This window comes from Alligator mississippiensis, chromosome 5, assembly GCF_030867095.1.
Source record: "Alligator mississippiensis isolate rAllMis1 chromosome 5, rAllMis1, whole genome shotgun sequence".
NCBI classification, from domain to species: domain Eukaryota; kingdom Metazoa; phylum Chordata; order Crocodylia; family Alligatoridae; genus Alligator; species Alligator mississippiensis.
Window position 1 is genome coordinate 133,532,515 of NC_081828.1, and position 23,089 is coordinate 133,555,603.

Below are 23,089 nucleotides of genomic sequence, written 5' to 3' on the forward strand. Positions count from 1 at the left end.
AAGTTGTGCCAGCCATCACAGTGAGCATTTCTTTACTCATTGATACTGCATGGACTAGCTAATTGCCAAACTCCACAGAAGTTGGTTAATGTTTCAAATGTATGCCTGTATCCCAGAAGCCAATGAAAAGCAAGACCGATTGTTTTCCTGCTTGGCTGCAAATCACTACCTCTTTCTGCCTTTGATTCCCTTATTGCTTACTTATTTGTTTGCAAGTTCAGCACATGTCAATGTGACTTCCTCTTTTTTCCCATCCCAACCCCTTTTTCCCTTTTCTATCTCTTTTTAGGTGTTCAGTATGTTTTTGGAGACTTTGGTAGATTTCATCCAGGTCCATAAAGAGGATCTACAGGATTGGTTGTTTGTATTGCTGACACAGCTGCTGAAAAAAATGGGTGCTGATTTGCTTGGGTCTGTACAAGCAAAAGTTCAGAAGGCGCTTGATATCACAAGGTAATATATTCCTGACCAAAATGTGCTGAGTGACTTCCAGATTTCCCTCATTATTGTACTGCAGGGGTGCTCAATCTCTGGCCTGAAGGCCAAATGTGTCTGGGCCATGGGGCTCCCTACAGATTGGGAAATTTCGCTGTGGGGGGAGCAATGGCCTTTAATATTGCCATTCTCTCTGCTGCCAAATGCCCATGCCTTTGCCCCTCACACAGTCAGATTGGGGCCAGGCCATGCTCCCTTTCCCCCCCGACAGTGCTAAATCAGGGCTGGGCCACGCTCCCTTCCCCACTCCAGGACCCCACACCACCAGCCCCAGTCTGACCCATGGACTGCCCAAGCACTGCTTACCCAGCCTGCTGGACTAGGGTCAGACATGACGCACAAACTGGTTTATGTGATCAGAAACTGACTTAAACCTGTAACAGAACAGATGTTCAGTGCACATAAACCAGTTTCAAAACTGGCAGGGAGGGGGGGTCGCCCCCCCCCCATCTCCACTGCCCCTGGAGGACCGCAGCAGGGTCTATCCATCCCAAACGCCACTGCTGCTTGCTCCCTGCTTGGGGCAGGCAGCAGAATAAGCCACCTCCTGCCCCCTCCATCGGAAGCTGGAGGGAGGGGGAATAACCCCCACCCTGCCACTGGAGCAGTGGGGTGGGGGTGCAGCCAGATGCTGGCTGGCAGGAACTCTTACACAAGGAAGGAGGTTATTCCTCCCCCTCCCTTGGGCATTTGACAGAGAGGACAGGAGGTGGCTTATTCTGCCGCTTGCCCCAAACCGGGAGCAAGCGGCAGCAGCAGTCGGGGTGGGCAGACCCTGCTGCAGTCCTCCAGGGGCAGTGGGAGTAGAGGGAAGAATAATCTACCTCCGTGTCCCATCTGCCTCAAGGGCCATACTGGCCAGTGTCTGGACATGCCCGGCCCCACTGGTGCTGCAGCAAGGGGAGAGTGCCCAGCAGACCTGGCTCGGGTCCTGCTAGTGAGACGGAAGGGGGAACTAAACCCCTCTCTGGCCAGTTCAGCCAAGGCTACTACCCGGGCTGGCCGACCCCCCCCCCCGACCCCCCACCTCCCTTCCCTTCCCTTCCCTTCCCCTCAAGCACAGCGTCCCTGCACACAGTCTATCACCCCCTGGTGCCTGGCCTGAGCAGCTACAGGCATGTGCCTGCATTTCCTCAGTCCGGAGAGAATGTCTGTACAGTTACAAATCAGTTCAACCTAGGCAGGTTAGACTAACCTGCAAAGATTGAATCAATTCAGGATCAGGCTTTTTGAATGTTTGTCCCTAGCCCTGGAGAAAAAGATCGAGTTCCGCTGCTGTACTGTAAGGGTTTTGCTTCAAAGAAGAACCTGTTGGTAGCTTTAAAACCACTTCTGAAGTTTCAATGGTAGTTTGGACTAAGGGGAATATAGCCTAATTAGCTTTGCATTGTGTTGTGTAGATGCACCCTATACTTGTTAATGCTGGTGGTTTTGTAAGTACCACTTAGAGTTGTTTAACATAAAGAGGTGGCTAAAATAAGCCCCATGTATGTAACATGTTTTCCTGATACTTTCATTTTCCAGAGAATCTTTTCCAAATGATCTCCAATTCAGTATTTTAATGAGATTCACTGTTGATCAGACCCAGACACCAAGCTTGAAGGTAATGTTTTCCAAACTTGTATTATAAGCAAAATATTGATAGAAATTTTCTTACTGTTAAATATTTGGATGTTTTGCCAAAAAGGTTTTCAATTAGTGGATTTTGTTTTTATAAAATTTCAGACAGTCAAGCCAGCACTGCAGGACCAGCTTCGCTCTTTTTGGAGCTCAAAGGTTTTTGTCTGCATTATTGCCTTCATTTTTAACCCTGTGCAAAACTACAATGTGTCAGATAAGTTTTACTTGTATGCACCTGTATGCATCTACTAACCTTTGCAAGAAACTTTAAGCATGCAAATGTTGCAGCTCAAATGTTACACAAGAGTCAAAGCATTTGCTGCGACAACAGACCTAATAAGGCTGTACTTCAGTAAATACAGGGGCAACAAAGATGGCTGCCTAACACCAAACTGGTTATGCAAACTCACTCTCTCAAATCTTTCCTAATTTTATGTTTGTGATTTCCCAATCTTCCTGTCCAGATTTATTGGCTCTGACAATGAAGATATTTTACTAAATTATCGTTTATGTCTAGTGTGTTTTGTGTTTGTTAATGTATGTATATTCAAATTTGCATATTTAAATTATTGCTTTCAAAATAAGTTCTCTTTTTGGTATATTTAGTGCATACTTTTTTATGTTGCTGTTCTAAAAGCCAAGTGTTCCCTTATAAATGCACATATTTTCACCAATTAAAAATCCTTAGGTATAGGAACACCTTTACAAAATAAAGATTGAAATCTGTAGTGAAACTATAGTTAGAAAAATCTGGCTTTGGTATGAAGGGAATAAAACCTAAGGTTTACAATTAAGACAAATTGGGGAAATAACAAGCATATACAAAACTGGCATTTTTCTGCTCTTTACTGCGCGGAATAATTTTACACAATTGAATGTGTTGCACAAGATAGCATTGCATAAGGTAATATTTTTGCCCTGACTACAGTGGGACTACATGAAATATCTTGTTGCTCTCTCTGTCTAAAGTGCAGTAAGACTTACACTGGTAAACTCTTTAAGGATAATTTTTGCTTTATTATGCTGTTTTAAACTAGGGACTGTTATCAAAGCTGTTGAATTAAACCAGTAAAATAGTCAAGAAATCCCATAAATTTTCTATAACTATGTTCTGAAGGAAGACAGTTTTTCCCCAAAAAGACTAATAGGTTGTATATTAATCATTTTTAAGTTTATTTTTTCCATAGATTTCTTGATGTAACCACTAACGCAATGATTCTCAACCTGGGTGATGCAAGATCTTTTCAAGGGTGCTATAAGGTGCCATAGTGATCAAAAAGAAATAGGCAGTGTTAAACATTTTGACCTGTTGTGGTCTTTCTAAGTTCTTTGCAGTGTAACAATTGCTCTATTATTTTTCAGTAGTCATAAAGTGAGTGAAAATTAACAGCTGGCATTTTCTGAGGGGTGCCTTGAGCCTGAAAAAGTTGAGAACCACTGCACTAAAGTATGAGCAGATCCCTTTTGTAAAGCTCAGACTAGTAATTTGGGGGAAAAGGTAGGAACTTCTGATATAAGATGAGGGCCAAAGAGTGAAAGCCATCAAAGATATGGAGATCAAAAGCTACAAGGTAGAGAGGGTGGATGGGTTGGGTCAAAGCAGATCTTGATAACTTCGAAGGAAGTCAGAAATACCTAGGTTAAGAAACAGAATTTGGGTAGTTAATTTTTCTTAAGCACTAAAAAATCTTTAAGATTTCTTGAGCAGGTGTTATCAGTGAAGTCCACTATTTTGGAACTGTGGCTTCAAATGTTTATCAGTATGTTACTTTGAAACAAAATTGAAACTATTCTTAAATTCTTCTCTAAACTATATTTGCTAGATTAACAAGAAAGAATTTTGTATACAGAAAGCCAAAAGCCTTTTCAATTCACAGTTCGAACCCATCAAAGACACCCCTAAACTATCACTAAAGATGTGGATAATGTATTTATTAGATGTAATTGAATACAATATGGTAGAAATATCTATTAAATATCTAACTACCTGACTTCAGTGTTTATATTTGTACCCAAGTGACTCATAACTTAGTTACCTTGTTATAGCCAAGGTCCCTAGTGGACTTCAGAGTTTCAACTCTTTTTTTTCCCCCCTCTCTAACACTAGAAAACTCTTTTTTAAAGGGAGAGATTTTTGGGTGGGTTAGGTGAATTTGGAAATGCCTTTTATTTCTATGTTTATGATCACAAAACTGGATCAGAGAGGAAGGTCTTTCAGTATAACCTGATGATGATTAGATTCTTCATCTTTCCTACAAATTAGTCTATAGGTAGATTCAGCTTTGACCAAGAATGTGTGTCTGGCTCTTATGCTTTGTCCTGGGCTTTGTCATGTGCTTTCGCTGCAAAGGAGTGCAGCTGTTTATATGTTGTGCTGATACTTACCTTACCTCTAATGTAGCTGGGCTTGTCCTATTAGTGATTTAGCAGATTAGAAGCAGGACTTTGAATTTGCTGCAAAGGTGGAATGTGAACCAAAACAGGAACACTGTGTTTTTGTGAATCACTCCATGGAGAAGCGAGCCATTTTTAGCATCGTTTAGGGTCTGGTCATTGTTTTTGCATTCATCGTTGAATAAAATGCATTAAGATGTGCCAGAGGATGACAAAGTCATAAATCACTTTGATGAAATCCATGTCTAAGAAGAAGTGATGTTTTCTAGAGAGCATTCCTTGGCAGGTTCAGTGATAAGTAAAGCAGGCTCTCAAGACCTCATGCTATTTTGGCAAATATGGGATGTTTGCCTCCAAAGAAAGGGGTTCTAGCAGGCTCTTCAAAGCACTTCTTTCCATGAAACATCAGTTCAATCCTTTTTGGGTTGAATTTCAGCCACCTGTTGTTTATCCTGGAGTCCATCTCTTGTGTAGCCATTACGAGCAGAGTTGGTTAGGATTTTTTTCCCAACAAAGCATTTTTTCACCAAATGTTGATCTGTTGAAACCAAAACTTGTCACAGGAAGGCGTATACCATTTTTGGGAATGGTTTGGCAAATCCAGGATGGAATTTCTGGTCAAAACTTCAGGGGGGATAGGGAAGGGGAGAGGGGGAGAGTGCCATTAACTCAGAGGGCACACTCATTTGAGATGTTAGGAAACCCATCCTCAGGTGTCTTTTTCCCCTCCATCTACCATGTCCAGGTAAGTGTCCCCAGAGAGCCAGTATTTTCCCTCCCCAATTCTCCTCTTCTCAGCAATAAATAAAAGAACAGCTTTTATGCCAAAATAGGCAAGAGCGTAGGGGTTAGGGTACTCACCTGGAATGAAGGAGACTGGGATTCTTCAGGTCCTCGGTTTCAACCTAAGAGAACAGAGATTTAAAACTGCATCTCCCACATACCAGGCAAGTGCACTTACTGGGCTATTTGACTTTTTTGGAGGTGCACAAGTGTCTCTTTCTCTTTCTTTCTGGATTTTGTAAGGTTTGTGTTTTATCCCAGTGTGGAATGAGTGAAATCCAAATTTTTGCAGCACACGAAACCCCTTTCCCAGTCAGCACTGTCACATTGTTCAGTGTTTTTAGGAATGGAGTTGCCCCACCACTGGTAATCAGTATATTCTTGGCAGTGAAGCTGATACAATTTCATTATAATTGACCTGATATGAAAGATCATTCTGCAAAGACCGAACTACTTCTTACTGTAGCTTAAACCAGTAATTCTCAACCTTTTTAGACTCCAGGCACCCTTTGTTGGTCTCAGGTCACCCTTGGAAATGCCAGCTGTTAATTTTCACTCACTTCTTGACTACAGAAGAATAATGAAGCAATTCTGTTGCAAACTACTCGCACCACAACTGGTCAGAATGCTTTTGATGCTGTGGATTCCTGTTTGAAATCTTTGGGTTTATCTTGTGAATCATGTGTAGGTGTTTGCATACCTATCAGTGCCAATATTGAGCAGCACCCTATGGTACTCTTAGGAGGGTCTCAAAGCACCCCAGGGTGTTGCAGCATGCTGGTCAAGAACCACTGGTTTAAACTGTTTAGTCCATTTACGGGTCACTTCATGTGAAGATCTTTGTTCCAACACTGTTATTACCATAGCACTTGAGAGCCTTAGGTATGGACCAGGACCTCGGTGTCCTAGGATACTGAAAAAAAACCAGAATGAGAAGATATGTTTCCTAATGTGTTTAAAAATCTAAGAGGCAACAGACAAATTCAGGAAGATAATATTGGCCAATGGGATAAGTAGTGATTTTAGTAGACTAGTTGCCCAACCATTATGAAATACATTGTAGGCATTAGAATAAATGAGAGCAGGGAGGAAGATGCAGTGTGCACTCTGAATACTGAAAGTATTGCAGGGAGGGGACCTCATCTTGGATTTGACTAAATATGGTAATATGAGTTGCCTTTCCTCCCACAAATGTATACATTTGTATAAATAGTTGAACTGTTATGTTAATTATGAGAAGTATCAAAGTGGCCCATTTCTATTAAGAACAGTTGTAATGCATGCCAAAAACAGATTCCAAGTCAACCCAAAACCCTATCCTGTGAGGTTGTACTTTTCTTACTGAAGAGCATCTCTGATATAGTTCAGTTATTCATGGAGACAAAACAGCTGAAAAGTTTAAAGAAAATGATCTCAATAAGTAATTGCCAACCTATTGTGACCAGGTCACAAAATCCTTAGACGCAGGGGTAGCAGTGGACATAGGCCTTCCTGAAGTCCAGAAAGACTTCAACGCTGTCTCTCACCCCATTCTCATTAAAAAAACTAGGGGACTGTGGCGTCAACACCAGTCAAATGGGTCGCACCCAGAGAGTGGTGGTGGATGGGTCATTTTCGACCTGGAGGGATGTGGGCAGTAGGGTCCCCCAGGGCTCGGTCCTCGGACCTGCGCTCTTAAACATCTTCATCAGTGACTTGGACAAGGGGGTAAAAAGCACCCTGTTCAAATTTGCTGACAACACTAAGATGTGGGGGGATGTGGGTATGCTAGAAGGGAGGAATAGGCTGCAATTGGACCTAGACAGGTTACAGGGGTGGGCGGATGAGAACAGGGTGGGTTTCAACACTGACAAGTGCAAGGTGCTGCACCTGGGGAGGAAGAACCAGCAGCATACCTGCAGGCTGGGGAGCTCCCTTCTCATCAGCGCAGAGGCAGAAGAGGATCCTGGAATCATTATTGATGTCAAAATGACCATGGGCCAACAGTGTGGGGACGCGGTCAGGAAGGCCAACCACACCTTGTCATACATCCACAGGTGCATCTCGAGCAGGTCTAAGGAGGCAATCCTCCCTCTCTGTGTGGCACTGGTCAGGCTGCAGTTGGAGTACTGCATCCAGTTCTGGGTGCCGCACTTCAGGAGGGATGTGGACAGCACTGAGAGGGTTCAGAGGAGGGCCACTCGCATGATCAGGGGGCAGCAGGGCAGGCCCTACGAGGAGAGGCTAAGGGACCTGAACCTGTTCAGCCTCCACAAGAGAAGGCTGAGGGGGGATCTAGTGGCCTGTTACAAACTAGTCAGAGGGGACCAGCAGGCACTGGGGGAGTCCCTGTTCCCCCGAGAACTACCAGTAGTGACTAGAAATAGCAGTCACAGGCTGGCAGAGGGTAGATTTAGACTAGACATAGGGAGGCACTACTTCACAGTCAGGGTGGCTAGGATCTGCAACCAAATTTCAAGGGAAGTGGTGCTGGCTCCTACCCTGGGGGTCTTTAAGAGGAAGTTAGACAAACACCTTGCTGGGGTCGTTTGACCTCAGTACTTTTTCCTGCCATGGCAGGGGGTCGGACTTGATGATCTGCTCAGGTCCCTTCCGACCCTACCAACTATGAAACTATTTTCTTGCCTACTGCCCGGTCATACACGTACTTACATTCATTACTCATCAGTTGGTTCAAAAGGGGTGTGTGTGCATGTGTGTATGCTAGATTTCTTCCAATTTAAGAACATAAATACTGTAGTTGGTCAGACCACTAGTCCATCTAACCAAGTAGCCTGTATCTCAGTGCAGAACATGGATGCTAAGGGAAAGTCACCTATCCAGACTTATCTATTCCTTCTTCCCTTATACCTTCCAGTATTCAGAGTCCTATAAAGTCATAATTTGGATGTCGCACCCCAAACTGTAATGTTTAATACCCACTGATGGACCTGTCCTGCATGAATATGCCCAATCCTCTTTTGGACCTGATTAAACTTTCAGCGGCTATAACATCTATTATTTGTAAACAATGAGTTCCATAGGTTAACTACATACTGTTTGAAATGACTTCTTTTTGTTTTGTATTTTTAAACTGGCTCCCTTATAATTGTTTTATTGCATATCCCCTAGTTATGATGTTGTGAGAGATAGTAAATCCCTATTTGCTTTCTCTATGCCATTTGTGTTTTTATTATTCCCTATCATTCTGCGCCCGCCCGCCCCCCCCCCCCCCCCCCCCCCCCCGGCCGTCATTTTTAACCTGAAAAGTTTTAGCCAATGGAGTCTCTCCTCAAGGAATCTTTTCCACCCCCTGATCATCCTTGTTGTTCTTCTCTCTAATGTCTCTTCCTCTGTTATATCCTTTTGAAGGTGGGGGAACAGAACTGCACACAGTATATAAGGTGTGGGCAAATCATGGATTTATACAGCGATGCAATGATATTTGCTGTTTTGTTTTTAGTTCCCTTTTTAATAATTCCTAACGTTCTATTTTCATTTGACAGCTACTGAATACTGGGCTGCAGTTTTCAGAGACCTACCCACAATAACACCAAGATTTCTTTCTTAAGTAGTAACAGCCTATGAAGAGATCCTCTCTGAATATGTGTATCTTGGGTTATTTTTTCCCATGTACATCACTAAACTTCATCTGCCATATTGTTGCACATTCTTTCAATTTTATGAAAACCTGCAGTTTTTCACAGCCAGCTTTGTTTTGACCTCCCTGACTAATTTAGTGTTATTGTAACAGTTCAACTCCCTTACTTTTTTACAATGGAAAGGTTCTTTGCAGGATTTATCCCAAAGATACTTAATGCTAAACACAAGCTGCTGCTCCAGGAAGGACTGACAGTGGATTCTGAGTTCTAATAAAGTTAAGTGTACTGGAAGAGGCTGTTTACACCTGTATATATCCGTGGATTGATCAAATGGCCCTTTTGCCATACTTTGCTGCTTTGTGCCCCCAACTCCAAATATAAACTAATCAAAAAATAAATGAATTTCTAGACTTTTAAATGTGGAGTAATGCTGGTGATCTTGGTGTTAGTGAAAATTAAGACGTCTGTTAGTACAGTATGTTCATTTTGAGTTTTATATTGGTTTTCTCTTTCATATTGATTCCAGGTAATTGTTTTAAAATTAGTGAAGAAAAAAAAAAAGAAACAACTTAGTTTTGATTCTGTGAATTTTCTCTGGATTTGTTTTTTTTTTTTTTTTAAAAGGAAATTTATTTTGTAAGCAACATACAGTTTTTATCAATCTACTTGACTCTTGGCTATCTTTGCAGGTAAAAGTTGCAATTCTTAAATACATAGAGACACTTGCACAGCAGATGGACCCAGGGGACTTCGTTAATTCAAGTGAGACTCGGTTGGCAGTATCTCGAATCATCACCTGGACCACAGAACCTAAAAGCTCAGATGTTAGGAAGGTACGTCCAATAAAACTGAAATTAATCATTAGTTTCCTCTACATTAGTTTTGAGGCTGAATAGTGTTTTATGTGTATTGTCACAATAAAGAGGTAGTTGTTTTTTATATAGCTGTAGCCTGCACTACATACTTTAAAAGAAAAAGTTATTTGGGATTTGTAATGTCAGGCCATCTTTCTGAGAATAATTTTTCTAAGTTTATTCTCTAAGGCTAGGGAGTTACCTACTTTAGTATCAGTCTTGCCATGCAAATGAAATTCAAACATAATGGGTTAAGACAGAGGGGGGAGAAAAGCCTTATATATATTAAGGTAAAAAGTATGTGTTAAGAACATTTTTGCTAGTCTCTTACTAAAACATCTTAGAATTTTAGAAAGGACAAGTTGATTGGGATGAAACCTAAGTTTATGGTAAAAGGGCTGACATTGCTTTTATTTTAGATACTTGCATGGCATTTACATTTATTTAAGTGGCCTTCTTTAGGCAGCTTTAACTAATATTACTTCAACAAGGACCACCCTCTGTCACAGTAATAATACATTCACCACAGGAGGAGTGAGTAAGCAGCCAAAATTATAGTTCATTTGCTTCAGATTTTACAAAGTTTTTTGTATTTGATGAAAGGATTATGGAGTAATTGTTGAACTGTTGACAAAAGAAAGTTGACTTTTTAATAAAATAGTATCAAAGAGCTGATCAGATAAAGGCTACAATTGCTGTGGAAAACTAAAATACACTTTTTAGAAAGATTTGTTTCTCGGATGAGTGAGAGATGTTTCCCTGTTTAAAGAAAATATTGAAAAGATTTTGGCTTTGCTAACGTCAGAATATTCGGTATTGCGAGCTCACTTGTGATTTTTATGCCAACCTCTCCTCTCCAAGTCAGTTTAAAGGATTTTTACCTTTCTGAACAAGTTTTTAATAGCTTTTCCTTCCTTTAGATCTTTGAATCCTCCCATTTGTCAACTTTCTTTCCCTTGCTGAGCTAATATAATCTACTTTCATTACTCCAGTTATTTGTACTCCCCTTGTTAATTTATGGATTTGCCTTTGGTCTCCATTTTTTTTTCTTTTTTGGAGGAGCTCTTGGTGTAACCCAAATTGAACTTGGCAAAAATCATTCCTCCCGAACCTTCCCTTTATTCTTTACCCACATCATCTTTGTCTTTCAAAGCTTGATTCTTAAAATTATTTCCCCCACTAAATATATAATTATGTCAAGATTTTACAAAAGAGGGGGCTGCCAAAATCTGCTATAAAAGGAAACTTAATTCATTATATGCAAGCAAAAAGTGGGGGAGAACATCACAGAAATGCATAAGTTTTAGTACTTTTTTCATAACGATAACGATTGAAGTGTTATTAAGTTAATTAAATTAATTAAATTATTAATTTTGGTGTCCTTCATCCTTTCTCCTTTTCACCTTTCCTACATACTAATATTGAAACCTGTTTTTCATTATCTGTTCAAAAATTTCAGTGTTCCTCTGCATTCCTATTCTTAATAATCTTGTCTCGGAATTGACCATTAACATTCCATGACTGCTTTCCCAGCTCTAGCATTTTTTGTTGTCTTTTGAAAAAATGGAAATATTGAAACCTAACGTGAAAAAGACTTTTGCTAAATACTTCTGCATACTTTAAACTACCTAGTTCTGAGCTGCTCGTCAAAAATGTCACACGTCCAGAATTTATAGCACCCTGTAGCAAAAGACTGATCAAACGTGTTTTAGATGTATATCATCTTCCATCAACTACTAAGACTTCATGGAAGTTGCTAATAAATGTACCTTTCAAAAAGAATTGCAAAAGTTGAGCCTTTCAATAAAAGTTACAGGGTTTTAAAGATTTTATATATGGAGAGAGTCACCATTTGTTTTTAAATGTTTCCTGTAATTTTTTCTGAGTGGAAAAGTCTTACGTAACTGGTTTTTAACGCATGTGCAGATCTTTGATTTTCATATAACTTGTTGAGTTTAATCACATTAGCTGGACAGTTATAGAGGCTAAACAAGTTTGAAAATGTAACCCAAGTATGAAGCCAGCATATACCTGTGTTTCTACACACCTTCATTAAAGAAATATAAAACAGTTGTGTTGATGTCAACTAATTTAATGTCCTTTTGACAGAGCAACAGACCTCTAGATAAAGGTGTAGTCTTATCTAGATTTAAGTAAAGCATTTGGATACAATTCTTTGGGAAATTTTTAGCAGAGGCAGAGAAGGTACTGATTAATACTGTAACTGTGAGGTGGAGGAGGAGCTGGCTAAAAAGAAATTAAATCAAGTTATATTGAAAGCTATCAGTCTGGAGAGAGATTACTTAATAATATTCCTCAAAATACTCCTTCTGTTTAATATCTTCATTAGCAGTCTTTTTGCGAAAATTAGACATGTTTAAGAAATTTGTGGATAACAGTTGGGTGAAATAACGCTAATGCAGAGGAAAAATAAGTTTTATAAAAATAACCTTCTGGATTGGGGTAATAGAAGTGGTATGAAATTTAATAGCACAAAGTACAAAGTTGTGTGCATGGACTGAAGTCAAGAACTTCTGTTATAAGCTGTGGCTTTTAGATTTGAGGCAACGGAGAAGAAGAGAGACAAGAACTTTGATTGTTGGGTGATTGCATGTTGCTGGTGTGATTCAGACCTGAAAAAGCCTTAATTTTTGGAAGGGACAGGGAAGCAATAGTATTGTTATACAAGTCACTCATTGGACCTAATTTACAGTATTGTATAGTTCTGGTCACTTTTGTTCAAAAAAGATTGATTTAAACAAGGAGGTGCAGAGAAGGGCCCGTAAGATTATTAGGTGAGAGCCTGTCTTGTCAGAAGAGATTAAAATACCAAAGTATGGGGGGCGCTGAGAGGTATATGAGTACTCTTTTTTACAAACATGTTTGGAGGCATAAAGTGCGTTTCAAATACCAGGGAAAGAAAAGAGTTAAGGTTAAAAGATATTATGGGTAGAGAAAAAATGCAGACAAACTAGTCACAAATCGGTTTAAACTGGAAATTAGAAGATACGTTTGTAATTCTCAAAAAAATGAAGTTCTGGAAGTTTTGGAATGGTTTCCCAAATGACCTCATAGGTTCAGGGAACTTAAATTGTTCAGAGTAGATTTTGATTCTTTTGTGGAAGAGATGGCATGATGATATTTAAGAAAGAGAAGAAGGAGGATCCAGGGAACTATGGACCAGTAGTGCCTCACCTCAGTCCCTGGAAAAATCATGGAGTAGATCCTCAAGGAATCCATTTCTAAGCACTTGGAGGAAAAGATGATTTGGAACAGTCAGCATGGGTTCACCAGGGGGAAGTCATGCCTGACCAACCTAAATGCCTTTTATGATGAGGTTGACTGGCTCTGTGGATGTGAGGAGACCAGTGGATGTGGTATACCTTGATTTTAGCAACGCTTTTGATACAGTTTCCCACAGCATTCTTGCAGTCAAGCTAAGGAAGTATGGGCTGGATGAATGGACTGTAAGATGGATAGAAAACTGGCTGGAGCATTGGGCTCAGAGTAGTAATCAATGGCTTGATGTCTATTTGGTAGCTGGTATCAAGTGGAGTGTCCCTGGGGTCAGTCCTGGGGCTGATTTTGTTCAATGTCTTCATCAGTGACCTGGCAAATGGCATAGAGAGTGTACCCTCAGCAAGTTTGCAGATGACATCCATCTGGGGGGAGTAGTAGATATGCTGGGGGGTAGGGTTAGGATTCAGAGTGTCTTAGACACATTGGAGAATTGGGCCAAAAGGAATCTCATGAGGTTCAACAAGGACAAATGCAAAGTCCTGAACTTAGGATGGAACAGTCCCATGGACAAGTACAGGCTAAGGGCCCCACCATCTCAGTGTTCACAAACCACCTGGTACCTTGAGGTACATAGAAAAAATATATAAAGATGTGTCTGTGTCCGAATCGTCTAATCTCTCTGAATCAAATCGGAAGCTTCTGATTTGATTCAGAGAGATTAATGGGTCTGCTGATTTGATTCGGAGATTCGGCCACCGAATCGGGCCGAATGTCCTCCAAATCGAATTGGTGACTGAAGCTTCGCACAGCCCTAGTCTGCATGGCTGTGACCAGCCCTTTCTGGATTAGGTTCCCTTGCCTTGTTCTTCCTCCTTCCTCTTGAATCTTTAATATATTTACAATACTTGTTGTGTCATATTGTGCTGTATTAATCCTATAATTCAGGGGTTCTGCAGGTCACATGCAGATAACTATTTTCCTTCCCCTTGAATATAGGACTTGAGGGTGGGGAAGTGGGTTCCTTACCCCAAAGCACTGGATTTTGGGTATGTATCTTGTGTGTCTTGCTTATGTGCTCTGTTTCAAACTGCTTAATGGCTACAATGAGAGTTGAGAAGGAATTTTTCCCCAAATTGGATTGGGAAGAAATATTAGTCGTCTTGTTTTCCTGTGAACAATGAGGGATAGTTGAAATACTGTTCGAGTCTACTTTTTCATGTCTTGTTATTTACTCCTTCCTTTCCTTTCTTCTCCTGGATTCACTGTTTTCTTTCTATAGTAGATCATGATATGTCTTGTTTTGGGTTGTTTTCATTGTCTGTATCACTTCCATAGCCTCTTTCCTAGCAGCTGTCCTGCCTTTGCCTGCATATTTGTGATTTGTCTTTGCTGAAAACTGGTTCTGAGTATTCATATAGTTTTTGGATTATACCTAAATAATCTTTAATCTCTCCTCCATCTTCACTGTGTAACAGTCCCACTTTATCCCTTGTTATCTCTGTTTATAAAACTGAAGGACATTTTATAATTTAATAAGGATTTTTTTTTTAATAAGGTGCTACTCAGTTTGACTCTTTTTAACAGTTTTTCACTTTCCAAATCAAGCTTTTACTTTCTGTAGGTGCAATTTTTTTTGAGGAAGATGCTTTTGTTGATTAGAAGACAACTCAATTTTTTAAAGACCTGTAATGCAGAGATGAAGCAAAAAGTATACTGAGAGTGGCAACTTTTTTGTAATGTTTTGAAATTTGTAGGGATGCATTACAGGGAATGGATGAGGAGTCATTTATATTCTGGGTATTTTGTAACATTTGTTTATGATATAGTTAACCAACATAGCAAAGTCATAAAGGAGCAATGCGATCCTATCACATTGTTGCTTGTCTTGCTAAGTTACCATATTTTTATGATGTTACGGACCATAAAGTAGTAAGGGGACTGAAGCAGTACTATCCTATAAATCAGTAAAGTTTTAAGTAGTAAGACACGTGGCAAACGGTCTTATCTGATGGCATAAAATATCTAATATGCATTGTTAGGTCAATAAGTAATGAAATCGTGTAGGAGCTGCCACAGAGCTTCCTCATCTGGAACATTTAATTGCATGCAGTTTTCTTATTTTACTTTCTTGTACTATCAGAGAGCCACTTGCAATAGCCAACGGCTTACAGCTTCTAGTAACTGTTTAAAAAAAATTTATACCAGTAAATATTCGGATGGCCCTTTTAAACTTTTAAACTATTTTTCTTGAACTGCGTTAGAATGAAAAAATATATGTACATAAACAGGCACAGCAGCTTTCTGCGTTACTAGGTGGAAACCTTATTTAAATGCTCTTTTCATATATGTTAAAACAAAATAGTGTTTTTTGGCTTTTTTTCCACCACTATTTTCCCAATAGGGATGTTTTCTAGTAGCTAAATATGAGTATAAGCAATAGTTGAATTTGACCATTTTGCTATGGTTTAGTGAACTGGGATTTTCTGCCTCTTTCATTCAGAATAAATCAATCAATTGATCTGTAGACTTCATAGTCATAAAGGTCATGTGTTTAAAGTAACCAGCATAAACCAAAGCAATGAAGTCTGTAGTTGATTTGAAAAAAGTGCTGCTGACTGGGTTGTAAATTGTACTACATCATTTTGAGAAGTAGTTTATTTTGAAGCCAGAGGATGATAAATTAAATTGAAAACTGAACTCTTTGCTGGTCAAAGCATGGAAGGAGAAAATACACAATCCTGTTATAAAGCTCTGCTGTGAATCAAGGGTTAGGTTGGTGTCTCAGGTGGAGCTTCATTTGTGGCCAATCTTGGGAATGCTGTTTTACTCCCAGACTATAACAGTGGTTAAGTGAAGCTGCTTCTTAAAATCACTTGTATTCAAACCAAACCCGTACATCTTTAAAAGCAGTCCAAAGATTTGAACTAGCATTGAATCCTTACTTTGTGGTGCTGTATACTAATTTAATAGTCCATGCCGCCAGAAGTTTACCTTCTAAGAAGACGCAATGCACTGATGGAATATAGCAGAGAAGAGAAAAGGAAGATGAGTGTGGCAATAAGGTTACTTGTACTGTTAGCTGAATGTACAGTCTAGGGACTCAGGTAATGTGTGTGTATATATGTATTATAATCCTATCCCTTTTTTCTTTAGTTTAGTCATTTTTTGTATTAAGAGTTGATGAATCTGTGGATTTCATTTTGGTTTCACTAAATCACATAGCATAGCCACTCGGGAATAAATTCTGAATGTCATGGTCATTGTGTCCCCAATTAAATACTTTGTATTCTTTGTAAATAAGCCTTCTATATGAAACAGTTTTATTATGTATAACAAAGGCCCACACTGTGGTCTGACCCCATTATGCTATATGATATAGACACATTACAAGCAGAAAAATGGAAAGCAATACTTCCAGTTGTCATGCACCCAGTGAATGTGCAGATTGTAAGCACTCTTACAATCCACCCCAGATAGCATGCATTTATGCTGAGTTATTGGAAAGGCTGCAACTGTGCTGCCTGGCCAGTAGAAGATGCTCTAAGAACTACATGGCCTCCATGTCTCTGTTTCCCTAGTGTAGCTGAGTGGAAATATAAACAGAAGATGAGAGGAGTGGTAGCAGAAATTTCTGACCTTTGTAACTTCCATTTCCTTCTATGCATTAAACCTTGAATATTCACCTTCCCTCACTTCCAAGGGGTCTAACATCTATAGTCATCATCAGCATAAATGCCACCCACCATCCTCAGCTCCTACCTGGATGTCACATTTCTTGCCATACATCCCAACAACTGGCATCCCCATTTTTCCTCGAACCCCCTCCCACCAGCTTTTCTTACAAATCAAGCAGCCTGGTAGCCATATATACTAGCATCTCCCCCTGCAGGCATCCTCTAAGGCAGAAGGCAGGTAAAATGCAGCTCTCAGGCCATTCTATCCGGCCTGCCAGGCCATTCTGTCTGGCCTGCAGGGCCCGTAAAAAAAAAATTAGTAAATTAACATTTATTTGCTCCTGGCTGCCTTCCAAAGCTGACAGGAGCCAGAGGCAGTAGGACCCAGGGGAGCCCGAAGCAGGACTAAGCAGCCCAGCCCCACCCACCCCCAGCCATTTCACTCTCTTCCTGACCCTGCCCTGTTCCAGCACCACTTGACTCCCAGCTACATTGCTGGACCGGGGAGCACAGGGCCATGCTGGTATGTGTATGTGTGTGCGCGTGTGTGTTTACATGCAGGCAGGGGGGTGGGCAGTGTGCATGTGTCAGTGTGCAGGCAGGGGCAATGTGTGTGTGTGTGCAGGCAGCATGTGTGTGTGCGCGTGCGCAAGGGTGCAGAGTGTGTGTGTTCATAGGCAAGTCCCACACACACACCCCACCATACACATGCACCCATACCCCCCTCGCACTTGCCATACACACAGAACCCCACACACCCTCACACAGCCTACCCTCCCACACAAACCTATATGCACCCCCCACAATATACAAGAGTAAGACTTCATTGTGAGCTATTGTGCAATCACCTCTATGGCAACTACACAAACACAAGTAAATCGGGACAAAAATATTTTTTAAAATCAAATCAATAAATGCTGTAGTTGTTTGCTTTTTAGAATATAATTTGTCATTTTTCTGGTTCCGAGATGGCAAAACTCCTTGCTGAAAAGAGTACTCCCGGGGGAAGGGGAGGGACTTCTGGTGGCAAAGGTCAGGGTTCAGGAGGAGGGACTTCTGGTCACAAGATGGCGACCAGGGGGTGGGGCACTTGTCAAGGGGCAGGTCTATTAATGTGGCCTTACCAAAACTCGTTAAGCAGCCCTCCGCCCGAAATAATTGCCTGCCCCTGCTTTAGGGATACATTCTGAAATCAAATTTCTTCAAACTATCTGATAGTCTACCCAGCCAGTCCACAGCTCCCCCAGCATTCTGCCCCTGTGCCACCTGTCCTAGCCACTTTTGGCACCTCTTCACTCTACATAGTTGCAGACTTCAGTACATCCCACCTCTTATCTCTGCTACTACATGTGGCAAGCAATATTATCTGTAAAGTGAAATAAATGTATGCAAATTATTTGGTTTATGTAAAATGTCACATATGAAGCTGCACAAATTTTAGACACTATGAGACTGTCCTGCCCCAAAGAACTTACCGTAAGGGTGAGCAACCCCTGGCACACAGGCCAGAGATGCGTGAGGCCATTTTGGTTGGGGTGCCACAGCCAGCCTGCACCCTGGGCTCTGGACAGCTGCTACCAGCAGTAGAGCATGGGCTGTTCACAGCAGGCAGCTGGGGGGCTGCAAGCCCTGCTGTGAGCAGCCCTGACTCCATGGTGGCAGCAGCTGTCCAGAGCCCAGGCCTCGTGGTGGTAGGCACCTGGGAGCATAGGTGACGTGTATGGGGGGAACGGGGGTGCCCATGACCCCCACCTGAGATTGGCCACCGCTGGCTTCTGCCCCACCTCACTGCAGATGCAGCTGCGGGCAGTCCCTGCTTGCTGCTCCCCCCCCCCTGCCGCTGCCAATGTTGTCAGTGGTGGCTGCAGGCATGCAGCATAGCGAGCAAGGGGCTGGGGCTGCATTGCCAAGACAAGCATCAAATCCCTTGCAGCTTCTCCATCATCCACCCCTGGTATGCCAACATCTTCCAAGTTTGGGTTGTGGCGTTTTTTGACACGTGGCCCAAAAATGTTGCTCGCCCCTTGCTTACGACCTAAATGGGCAAGACAGACCTTCAGGAGAAGGGGACTATATAGTATAAGAAGAGTAAAAGGTGTGATTTTTTTTTTTAAGCACTTGGTTAGTTTATATTTTTGTTTCTTATGAGGTGCTGCTAAAGTATTATCTGTGAACAAAGATAACACGCAAGGGGAATGAGGAGAAAGGAGAGGGCATTCAGGGAGATCAGCTGAGGCAAAACAGCTAAGATAGTGGAAGGAAAAAATTTGAGCCAAACACCAGTGGGGGAAAATGTTTTTAGAATTTTGTTGATCACATTTAGTATTTTTTTGCATTAAATGCATACACGTTTGTTCTAATATTCATGTTCAGTCTGAGCTATCCATTTTTAACTGAAGTTGCTACAGTTCATTGCTTTGGAAGCAAAAGGAGAGAAATAAATATCTGAAGGAATTTTTCTAAACTACTTGTTTAAGTATTTTGGTATTTAAACATGTAGCCTGTCATTCTTTCCAGCGTTAGGCACTGGTTCTGTCCAGTGCATGGCAGACTGATGCTAAGCTGCTTTTATGTAAACTAGACATAGCCAGTTAGTCCTGGAATCAGAGTTTTATGTCAGAATGTTATTATTAAATTATTCTGTGCAATTTAACAATATTCAACCTTTCCCTAACATCTGACTGTCCTGTGGCCATGCCACCAGACTTTTTAGCCTAGTGGGAGCCAACCTTATTGGCAGGTGTGCCACAGTGTGAGCCCCACACCATGTCACAGGGTCATTCTGATCCCCTTCCCCTACCTAAGCTGTTGCTCTGCTTTCTACTTATTGTCTGATCTGTTGTTCTGCTTTTTGCTCCCTACCAATCTGTACCTGTGGTCCCTGCTCCCTCCCTGATATGCCCTGCACTATGCTGTGGGTAGGCCATCCCTGTGTTATCCTACCAAATGGGCATGTACTCATTAAGCTGTATAAATGCCATTACATCAGGCAGTTGGAGTTGCCTAGAAATAAAAGGACTGCTTCAGTCATTACATTTCATGGTCAGTAAGGAAGTGATTTGATATCAGCCAAGGAAAACCTCAGTATAAAGCAATCTAAATATAAGGAGGACTTACAAATAGCCTAAAGAAGTCAGAGACCACATCTCAAGATGACATATTGCTAGGAACTTTGTGGGATGTAAAAGAATGAGGATTCCTCACTAGAGTCTTCAGTGTGTGAACCCACACTTTCCTAACAGTTGTCCATGGTTGTTTTATCACATGACTCAATGTCTTTATTCTTGAAGTTTTTAAAATAGTTAACAAATACTTCTCTGTTTTGATTATTTATTTTGCTAAAAGCCATGTTGGTAGGAAGAAAACATCTGTGACATAACTCTCTAATATAATTTTGTTTGTTTGATTTATATTGCTCTAGGCAGCACAGTCGGTGCTGATTTCCCTATTTGAACTTAACACTCCAGAGTTTACAATGTTACTAGGTGCTTTACCAAAAACATTTCAAGATGGAGCCACAAAGCTTCTCCACAATCATCTCCGGAATACAGGCAATGGTGGCCAGGTATTTATGCTTTTAAAACTTCAATTTTGTTTTTTGTCTGGTAATTCTTAATATTGTTGTGCTTTTGTGGAGGGAAATATTGGGAAGAGGGCCTGACTTATAAATAGGAGTAAAACCTGTTCTTCCAGATGAATGTGTGTGTACTGGAAAAAATTTATTTTCTTACCATAATAACTTTTAAGTTGGGGTGTCAAACTCATCCGGCCTCTGGAGCCAGATGAGGATACCTAAAAGAGTCTGTGGCCTGACCACCTGCAGAGCCAGGTCCTGCCTGCGTACTGCACATGAAAACTCCTGGAGCCAACATGGGATGCACACCGACTCTAGTTCATGGGCTGGACACTGTACTGCAGGAAACACAGGGAATCGTTCTAGGGTGCCATATGCACTGCTGCCATGTGCTGTGTGCAGCACTGGGCTCAGCCCGCATAGTGTAGGCAGGACATGACCCGTGTTGGTCCTGGAGGCTGCATGCACAGCAAGGCTTGGGGCTGGCTGGTCCAGCATGTGGTATGCGGGGCTGGCCTGGCCATGCACGTGGCATGAGGATGGCACAGCGCACATGCTCCATGTGGCATCTCACTGACCAGCACTGCATGCTGGTTCCAGGACTGGCAGGGTGTTGCCTGGAGCACATGCCCCATACCGGCCCCCAGTGCCTCGTACAACATGCATGGCTGTCAGCCCCATATGCCAAATGCTGGCTTGAGGTGTGTGCTACCTGTGGCAAATGGGCTGGACCTGGCACTTCACATTGCACAGGGCATCTGCATCACGGGCTGCACGCGGCATCCCAGACTGGTGTCCTGTGCTGCCTGCAGCACATGTGGTGCCAGATTTAGCCTGCATGCTGCATGCAGCACACTGGACCAGGGCCTGTCCAGCAACCCAGGGACCACTTTATATAGCTCCACAGGCCAGATCTGGCCTGCGGGTCATATGTTTCACACCCCTGCTTTAAGTAAACTGAAATAACTTTCACTGTATTTAACCTTCATAAAAAGTAAATTTCTCCTGCTTATTTTTCAGTTGCTGAAATTAGTTGCATCTACCTAGGGAGTCTCAAAAAGGAAGGGGTTGGACCAGTAAATTTTGTCCAAACATTTCTGGTATTAAAGATTAAGCATAGTATAAATGCAAAGGTAATGTGATTTTCTTCAGGAGTATCATTTTTTTTCTTTCAGGGGTCAGTGGGAAGCCCCTTAACAAGGCCTACTCCACGCTCACCAGCCAGCTGGTCCAGTCCTCTCACTTCCCCAACCAATACATCACAGAATACTTTGTCACCAAGGTAATACAAGGCAGTATTGTAACTTCCCAAACTCGCGATTGGAGCTTTGTTAGGTGGCTTATCCCCATCAAAACATATAGAAAGAATTTAATCGGAATAAATCAAACACCAGACTCCAAGAATAATCGGTCCTCAAAAAGCTATCAGAAAGGAGCTGTTCCCAGAAAACATAACATTTGGGAAATAGAAGTAACTGATAATGCTTTTCTGTGGCTTAGCTGCCATTTCTGCCAGTTGAGACCTATTTTATAAATATTATCTTCAAATAACTAATAGATTTAAATGTTAACACCATAATCAGGTCCTCCCTCATATGTTAGTAGTTTAAAAGATAAACTACAGAGAAGTCCAGTGCAATAATACGTGCCACAGTGGAATGGAGCAAAAGAAATCTGCTTCTTTCTCCTGTTGTTGTTCTGTAAATGGGCACTTCATCAGCTAACTGATGTAGTCAGTTTGAAGGACCCCCAGATGCTAATCACCCAACCAAAGGAGGACTGCCATTTGTAGGCAGCCAGGCTGGCCAAATCAGGAGTGCAGTTGTATGTACCCACTCTTCAGTGTGGACAGTTGTGAAGGACTGACTCTTTCTTTGTATGAAGTTTAATCGTTATAGTCTTTGAACCTTTAGTTAGATTCTTTAGTTCTAAATTAACTTCAATAAAAAATAACCCAAAATCAGAAAATAAATCACATTTTCTTCCCCACCTCCTTCCCTCTTGGTCCACAGTGCATTTGATTATGACACAGAAAACATGAATTCTGAAGACATATATAGTTCTCTTCGTGGAGTTACTGAAGCCATTCAAAACTTCAGTTTCCGTAGTCAAGAAGATATGAATGAGCCTATGAAACGGGATTCCAAAAAAGACAATGATGGTGATTCAGTGAGTATTTAAATGAAAGACAATAATTGTATCAGCAAACCAAAATAGGACCTGATTTAGTAAAATTGGTTTATCTCTAAGAAGATTTGTATACTAAGATAATTTAAAAAAAACAAACCCAAAAACACAACGTCTCAAGCCCCATTTCCCAAAGTTACTTAGAAGCCAAGTCCCATTGATTTTCAGTGAGACTTAGACTTACATTTCCAAGTGCCTAACTTTTGAAAATAGGCTCTTAAATCACATAAGTGCTTTTGAAAATTTTACTGCTAGCCTTAAAGCAGGGGTGCACAACATCCGGCCCAAAGGCTGGCTGCAGCCTGCCAGGGCAGTCCCAGTGACCTTGCCATAATTCTTTATCATAGCACTCATTCATTATTCTTCCATAAGGATCAAAATATGGAAAAGCGTTTGAAAAATAAATCAGTGAGTCAAATTACTTCCCAGCACCATAAATTGTGTGCTCACTGTGTGGTGATTCGCTATCTGTTCCTGTGCTTACACGTGCTTTCCGTTTTCCCGCTTGCAATCTACTGTATTAATTTGAATGTAAGACTAGTTCCCCCACTGTTTAACATGGGTTGGGGGGTCTGGCCTTTCTATTAAAAATTGCTGATAATCAATCCATATATTATTTGTGTCTAAAAGCTTTGGGCAAAATTTGTAGATTAGACTTCAGGAACTCTCGTCACAAAGCAGCTGAAA

General features: G+C 41.3%; 1 protein-coding gene across 25 annotated transcripts in view; it reads left to right on the plus strand.

The window, feature by feature from the left end:
* CLASP2 (cytoplasmic linker associated protein 2) overlaps positions 1–23,089 on the plus strand; it is a 218,126-nt gene that overhangs the window by 177,642 nt on the left and 17,395 nt on the right. For 12 of the 25 annotated variants that reach the window (XM_059728722.1, XM_059728724.1, XM_059728728.1 and 9 more), the window contains 7 exons: positions 290–453; positions 2,020–2,098; positions 2,221–2,271; positions 9,563–9,706; positions 20,063–20,206; positions 21,391–21,497; positions 22,228–22,384. In XM_059728722.1, the coding sequence (XP_059584705.1) occupies positions 290–453; positions 2,020–2,098; positions 2,221–2,271; positions 9,563–9,706; positions 20,063–20,206; positions 21,391–21,497; positions 22,228–22,384 (846 nt within the window). The remainder of the gene's footprint in view (positions 1–289; positions 454–2,019; positions 2,099–2,220; positions 2,272–9,562; positions 9,707–20,062; positions 20,207–21,390; positions 21,498–22,227; positions 22,385–23,089) is intronic. The other 13 variants (XM_059728727.1, XM_059728729.1, XM_059728732.1 and 10 more) reach the window with 2 other exon arrangements.